This window comes from Oncorhynchus clarkii, chromosome 18 (assembly GCF_045791955.1).
Source record: "Oncorhynchus clarkii lewisi isolate Uvic-CL-2024 chromosome 18, UVic_Ocla_1.0, whole genome shotgun sequence".
In the NCBI taxonomy this organism is placed as follows: domain Eukaryota; kingdom Metazoa; phylum Chordata; class Actinopteri; order Salmoniformes; family Salmonidae; genus Oncorhynchus; species Oncorhynchus clarkii.
Window position 1 is genome coordinate 8,873,608 of NC_092164.1, and position 7,500 is coordinate 8,881,107.

The 7,500-nt window shown below is 52.6% G+C and overlaps 1 protein-coding gene across 1 annotated transcript in view; it reads left to right on the plus strand.

The window, feature by feature from the left end:
- The window catches only part of LOC139372981 (receptor tyrosine-protein kinase erbB-4-like), a 560,371-nt gene that overhangs the window by 356,416 nt on the left and 196,455 nt on the right, over positions 1-7,500 (plus strand). Inside the window, exon 13 of the mRNA XM_071112889.1 lies at positions 895-1,027. Coding sequence (XP_070968990.1) covers positions 895-1,027 — 133 coding nt within the window. The remainder of the gene's footprint in view (positions 1-894; positions 1,028-7,500) is intronic.

Sequence of the window (7,500 nt, forward strand, 5' to 3'; positions counted from 1 at the left end):
AGGAAGGAAGGAAGGAAGGAAGGAAGGAAGGAAGGAAGGAGATGAGAGAGACGAAGAGAAAGATAAAGACGAAGAAAAAAATAAAGACAAAGAGAAAGTAGGACGTGTTGTGGAGTCTTCCTGCCAAGCGGTGGTTGATGTCATTAGCGTGTTAATGAGTCTTGCGGTGTGCTGTGGGATCAATAACCCTGTTAAGAGGCCTCTTCATTAGTCTCGCATCCAGCCATCGACCAGCCCAGACAATGGAGGGGGAGCTGTGGAAGTGGATTGGGACAGGGGGACAGGGGGACATGGCAGACGGCTCACCCCAGGGAATGTGTCACTCACTGGGGCAGTCGATGAGGAAAGTGGATGGGCTTGTGGAGGTCAGCGGGGAGTGTCGTCAGATGCAGTGTCTATTGACTGTTTAAGTTTAAAACAGTGTTTTACAGTATTGTAACAGGCCTGGGCAGAAAGAATGGTAGAGGTATGGGAAATACTGGTGACCACACACACACACACACACACACACACACACACACACACACACACACACACACACACACACACACACACACACACACACACACACACACACACACACACACACACACACACACACACACACACACACACACACACACACACACACACACACACACACACTACCCTTTAGGTTACTTTCATCATGCGTTAGCACATATTGCCAATATAACATCCATGTTCACACCTTATTGTGCTGTCATGAACAACTTTGTAATTTTCTACTTCATATCGCTGTGTCCCTGATGTGTGTGTTTGTGTGTGAGTGTGTGCGCACGTGCACAAACGCGTGCGTGTTTGTTCATTTGTTTGCACTTGTGTGTGTTCTCGGGTCCATCTGTGTGTGTGTTCATATGTGTGTGTGCTCCACAGCCCAACAGAGGATGGTGTGTGACCGGCTGTGTTCTGAAGATGGTTGCTGGGGTCCAGGGCCTAACCAGTGCCTCTCCTGTCGTTACTTTAGCCGAGGACGTTCCTGTGTGCCGTCCTGCAACCTCTATGACGGGTGAGTTGACCAATCACATCCTCAGAATGACAGGACTTGACCAATTCTGCTGGCGCGATATCGACCAATGAATGGAGAGATGGCAGACAACAGTATTGAATGTATGTTGGGTTTCATTCAAATAATTGTAGGTAGATATTTCCATTCTGGACACTTAACAGGGAAAACTTCTTCGTAGTCTTCCTCTCTTCCTCACCATATCCTGGCTGGGTGGAAGTAATGAAAATGCCCTGAATTACAATACAATGAGCTTATTCTGGGTGAATAAACAAACGTGACTCTTACGGTGTCAGGTTAGGCTGTACCCACAGGGGGAACCAGGGTCTGGTGTCAGGTTAGGCTGTACCCACAGGGGGAACCAGGGTCTGGTGTCAGGTTAGCCTGTACCCACAGGGGGAACCAGGGTCTGGTGTCAGGTTAGACTGTACCCACAGGGGGAACCAGGGTCTGATGTCAGGTTAGGCTGTACCCACAGGGGGAACCAGGGTCTGGTGTCAGGTTAGGCTGTACCCACAGGGGGAACCAGGGTCTGGTGTCAGGTTAGGCTGTCCCCACAGGGGGAACCAGGGTCTGGAGTCAGGTTAGGCTGTACCCACAGGGGGAATCAGGGTCTGGTGTCAGGTTAGCCTGTCCTCACAGGGGGAACCAGGGTCTGGTGTCAGGTTAGGCTGTACCCACAGGGGGAACCAGGGTCTGGTGTCAGGTTAGGCTGTCCCCACAGGGGGAACCAGGGTCTGGTGTCAGGTTAGCCTGTCCCCACAGGGGGAACCAGGGTCTGGTGTCAGGTTAGGCTGTACCCACAGGGGGAATCAGGGTCTGGTGTCAGGTTAGGCTGTACCCACAGGGGGAATCAGGGTCTGGTGTCAGGTTAGGCTGTACCCACAGGGGGAATCAGGGTCTGGTGTCAGGTTAGCCTGTACCCACAGGGGGAACCAGGGTCTGGTGTCAGGTTAGCCTGTACCCACAGGGGGAATCAGGGTCTGGTGTCAGGTTTGGCTGTACCCACAGGGGGAACCAGGGTCTGGTGTCAGGTTAGCCTGTACCCACAGGGGGGACCAGGGTCTGGTGTCAGGTTAGCCTGTACCCACAGGGGGAACCAGGGTCTGGTGTCAGGTTAGCCTGTCCTCACAAGGGGAACCAGGGTCTGGTGTCAGGTTAGGCTGTACCCACAGGGGGAACCAGGGTCTGGTGTCAGGTTAGGCTGTCCCCACAGGGGGAACCAGGGTCTGGTGTCAGGTTAGCCTGTCCCCACAGGGGGAACCAGGGTCTGGTGTCAGGTTAGGCTGTACCCACAGGGGGAATCAGGGTCTGGTGTCAGACTAGGCTGTACCCACAGGGGGAATCAGGGTCTGGTGTCAGGTTAGGCTGTACCCACAGGGGGAATCAGGGTCTGGTGTCAGGTTAGCCTGTACCCACAGGGGGAACCAGGGTCTGGTGTCAGGTTAGCCTGTACCCACAGGGGGAATCAGGGTCTGGTGTCAGGTTTGGCTGTACCCACAGGGGGAACCAGGGTCTGGTGTCAGGTTAGCCTGTACCCACAGGGGGGGTCCGGGGTCTGGTGTCAGGTTAGCCTGTACCCACAGGGGGAACCAGGGTCTGGTGTCAGGTTAGGCTGTACCCACAGGGGGAACCAGGGTCTGGTGTCAAGTTAGGATGTACCCACAAGGGGAACCAGGGTCTGGTGTCAGGTTAGCCTGTACCCACAGGGGGAATCAGGGTCTGGTGTCAGGTTAGGCTGTACCCACGGGGGGAACCAGGGTCTGGTGTCAGGTTAGGCTGTACCCACAGGGGGGACCAGGGTCTGGTGTCAGATTAGCCTGTACCCACAGGGGGAACCAGGGTCTGGTGTCAGGTTAGGCTGTACCCACAGGGGGAACCAGGGTCTGGTGTCAGGTTAGCCTGTACCCACAGGGGGAACAAGGGTCTGGTGTCAGGTTAGGCTGTACCCACAGGGGGAACCAGGGTCTGGTGTCAGGTTAGCCTGTACCCACAGGGGGAATCAGGGTCTGGTGTCAGGTTAGGCTGTCCCCACAGGGGGAACCAGGGTCTGTTGTCAGGTTAACCTGTCCTCACAGGGGGAATCAGGGTCTGGTGTCAGGTTAGGCTGTACCCACAGGTGGAACCAGGGTCTGGTGTCAGGTTAGGCTGTACCCACAGGGGAACCAGGGTCTGGTGTCAGGTTAGGCTGTCCCCACAGGGGGAACCAGGGTCTGGTGTCAGGTTAGCCTGTCCTCACAGGGGGATTCAGGGTCTGGTGTCAGGTTAGGCTGTCCCCACAGGGGGAATCAGGGTCTGGTGTCAGGTTAGGCTGTACCCACAGGTGGTACCAGGGTCTGGTGTCAGGTTAGCCTGTCCCCACAGGGGGAACCCGTGTCTGGTGTCAGGTTAGCCTGTCCTCACAGGGGGAATCAGGGTCTGGTGTCAGGTTAGGCTGTACCCACAGGGGGAATCAGGGTCTGGTGTCAGGTTAGGCTGTACCCACAGGGGGAACCAGGGTCTGGTGTCAGGTTAAGCTGTACCCACAGGGGGAATCAGGGTCTGGTGTCAGGTTAGCCTGTCCTCACAGGGGGAATCAGGGTCTGGTGTCAGGTTAGCCTGTCCTCACATAGGGAATCAGGGTCTGGTGTCAGGTTAGCCTGTCCTCACAGGGGGAATCCGGGTCTGGTGTCAGGTTAGCCTGTACCCACAGGGGGAACCAGGGTCTGGTGTCAGGTTATCCTGTTCTCACAGGAGGAACCAGGGTCTGGTGTCAGGTTAGCCTGTCCTCACAGGGGGAACCAGGGTCTGGTGTCAGGTTAGCCTGTCCTCACAGGGGGAATCAGGGTCTGGTGTCAGGTTAGCCTGTCCTCACAGGGGGAATCAGGGTCTGGTGTCAGGTTAGCCTGTCCTCACAGAGGGAACCAGGGTCTGGTGTCAGGTTAGCCTGTCCTCACAGAGGGAACCAGGGTCTGGTGTCAGGTTAGCCTGTCCCCACAGGGGGAACCAGGGTCTGGTGTCAGGTTAGCCTGTCCCCACAGAGGGCACCAGTGTCTGTGTTTCTCCATCACGCCCATTTCTCCTCTCAGTGTGCTTTATGTGGGAGGAGGTGTTTGAAGTCGGCAGGAAAAACAGCTCACAGCTGAGACTTTGAAGAAGATGAAGAGGAGGAGGGGGGTAAAGAGCAGCTGGATAACGACGTCCTCTGTGAGAACCGAGCTGTGATCACGTGGAGAGGCAGGAGGCAGGAGGTGGTACATGACGGCTTGATCGATCGGCTTACCTCGTAGACAGAGCACTGCAGACATGTACTAGACTTGTGTTCAACAGTATGTGTTGTCCTCCCAATGCGTTAGATGCTCTTCATTGAGCTCGCATGCAAAATGCAAACCCTGCAAATCTGTCCTTCCTATAGCCTCCTATAGCCTCCTATAGCCTCCTATAACCTCCTATAGCCTCCTATAACCTCCTATAGCTTCATATAGCCTCCTATAATCTACTCTAACATCCTATAGCCTCCTATAACCTCCTATAGCCTCATGTAGCCCTCCTGTAGCCCTCCTGTAGCCTTCCTATAGCCTCCTTAAGCCTCCTGTAGCCCTCCTATAGCCTCCTGTAGCCTCCTGTAGCCCTCCTATAACCTCCAATAGCCTCCTGTAGCCCTCCTGTAGCCCTCCTATAACCTCCTGTTGTCCTCCTATAGCCTTATGTATCCCTCCTGTAGCCCTCCTGTAGCCCTCCTATAGCCCTCCTTAAGCCTCCTGTAGCCCTCCTATAGCCCTCCTGTAGCCTCCTGTAGCCCTCCTATAACCTCCAATAGCCTCCTGTAGCCCTCCTGTAGCCCTCCCGTAGCCCTCCTATAGCCTCCTTAAACCTCCTGTAGCCCTCCTGTAGCCTCCTGTTGCCTCCTATAACCTCCTGTAGCCCTCCTATAACCTCCTGTAGCCCTACTGAGCCCTCCTGTAGCCATCATATAGCCTTGTGTAGCCTCCAATAACCATCCTATAGCCCCCCTATAGCCTACTGTAGCCTCCTATAACCCTCCTATAGCCTCCTGCAACCCTCCTGTAGCCTCCTATAGCCCTCCTATAGCCCCCCTATAGCCTACTGTAGCCTCCAATAACCCTCCTATAGCCCTCCTATAGCCCTCCTGTAGCCCTCCTGTAGCCTCCTATAGCCCTCCTGTAGCCCTCCTATAGCCTCCTGTAGCTCTCCTGTAGCCCTCCTATAGCTAATGGCTATATACAGTCGTGGCCAAAAGTTTTGAGAATGACACAAATATTAATTTCAGTGTCTTTAGATATTTTTGTCAGATGTTACTATGGAATACTGAAGTATAATTATAAATATTTCATAAGTGTCAAATACTTTTATTGACAACTACGTGAAGTTGATGCAAAGAGTCAGTGTTTGCAGTGTTGGCCCTTCTTTTTCAAGACCTCTGCAATCCGGCCCTGGCATGCTGTTAATTAACTTCTGGGCCACATCCTGACTGATGGCAGCCCATTCTTGCATAATCAATGCTTGGAGTTTGTCAGAATTTGTGTTTTTTTGTTTGTCCACCCGCCTCTTGGGGATTGACCATAAATTCTCAATGGGATTAAGATCTGGGGTGTTTCCTGGCCATGGACCCATAATATCTGTTTTGTTCCCTGAGCCACTTAGTTATCACTTTTGCCTTATGGCAAGGTGCTCCATCATGCTGGAAAAGGCATTGTTCGTAATCAAACTGTTCCTGGATGGTTGGGAGAAGTTGGTACCATTCTTTATTCATGGCTGTGTTCTCAGCCACTCCCTTGGCTGAGAAGCAACCCCACACATGAATGGTCTCAGGATGCTTTACTGTTGGCATGACACAGGACAGATGGTAGCGCTGACCTTGTCTTCTCCGGACAATATTTTTTCCGGATGCCCCAAACAATCAGAAAGGGGATTCATCAGAGAAAATGACTTTACCCCAGTCCTCAGCAGTCCAATCCCTGTACCTTTTGCAGTATATCAGTCTGTCCCTGATGTTTTTCCTGGAGAGAAGTGGCTTCTTTGCTGCCCTTCTTGACACTAGGCCATCCTCCAAAAGTCTTCGCCTCAATGTGCGTCCAGATGCACTCACACCTGCCTGCTGCCATTCCTGAGCAAGCTCTGTACTGGTGATGCCCCGATCCCACAGCTGAATCATCTTTAGGAGACGGTCCTGGTGCTTGCTGGACTTTCTTGGGCGCCCTGAAGCCTTCTTCACAACAATTGAACCACTCTCCTTGAAGTTCTTGATGATCCGATAAATGGTTGATTTAGGTGCAATCTTACTGGCAGCAATATCCTTGCCTGTGAAGCCCTTTTTGTGCAAAGCAATGATGACGGCACGTGTTTCCTTGCAGGTAACCGTGGACCATTGACAGAGGAAGAACAATGCTTCCAAGCACCACCCTCCTTTTGAAGCTTCCAGTCTGTTATTCAAACTCAATCAGCATGACAGAGTGATCTCCAGCCTTGTCCTTGTCAACACTCACACCTGTGTTAACGAGATAATCACTGACATGATGTCAGCTGGTCCTTTTGTGGCAGGGCTGAAATGCAGTGGAAATGTTTTTGGGGGATTCTTCATAACATTCTGGAGTACATGCAAATTGCCATCATACAAACTGAGGCAGCAGACTTTGTGAAAATTAATATTTGTGTCATTCTCAAAACCTTTGGCCACGACTGTAGTCAAATTGATTGGCTTCTGGTTTTAAAAACTAGGCCTCTTTAACTCTCCATCACTGTGCCTTTCTAAATGAGAGTCAAGTTAATTCTCACACTGAAAGGCCAGCGAATTAAAGAACGGGGAGAAAGAGAGAAAAAATCCTGTGCGCTCGTGGCCGCGGGGGAACGGAGGGAGGAGGATTAGAAAACCTTGAAAGTGTTTAATTAAAAAAGTTGTTCTCGTGAGTTGGCCGTGTGGCGTCAGGTTCGCCTCTGGCGCAGGCACCACTCGACCTGAAAGAGCCTCAGTCCTGCCAAATTCCTGCTAAAATGCTGCTAATCCCCATCAGCCCCTTCTCCCTGAAGACAGTGGTGTGCGTTTGGCGTACACGCCCCAACCAACTGCAAAGCACAAGGAAAACCAACGAGAAGGAACCAGCGGAATGAATGGAAAGGATCGTTCAATTCAGCGGGGAACAACCGCCGTGGAACCTTCCTTTGTCTTCCGTGATGCTCCTCCATTTTTCTCTGAACAAAAGACAGCCTTCTTCCACCACCCAGCCTTTTCAAAAGGATTCCTCTGGAAACTGCTTCCTGAGAAAAAAAACTAATTTAGTTTAAAAAAGAGGAGAGAGAAATGGAGGAGAGGAGTGTAGAGAGGGGAGGGTGGAGGTGGGAGGGAGGGAGGAAGGAAGAAAGAGGGTGGAGGGTGGTTGGATGGAGGAGGGTGGTGGGAGGGAGGGAGGTGGTTGGATGGAGGAGGGAGGAGGGCGGGAGGAAGGAGGAGGGTGGAGGAAGGAGGGCAGAGAGAGGGA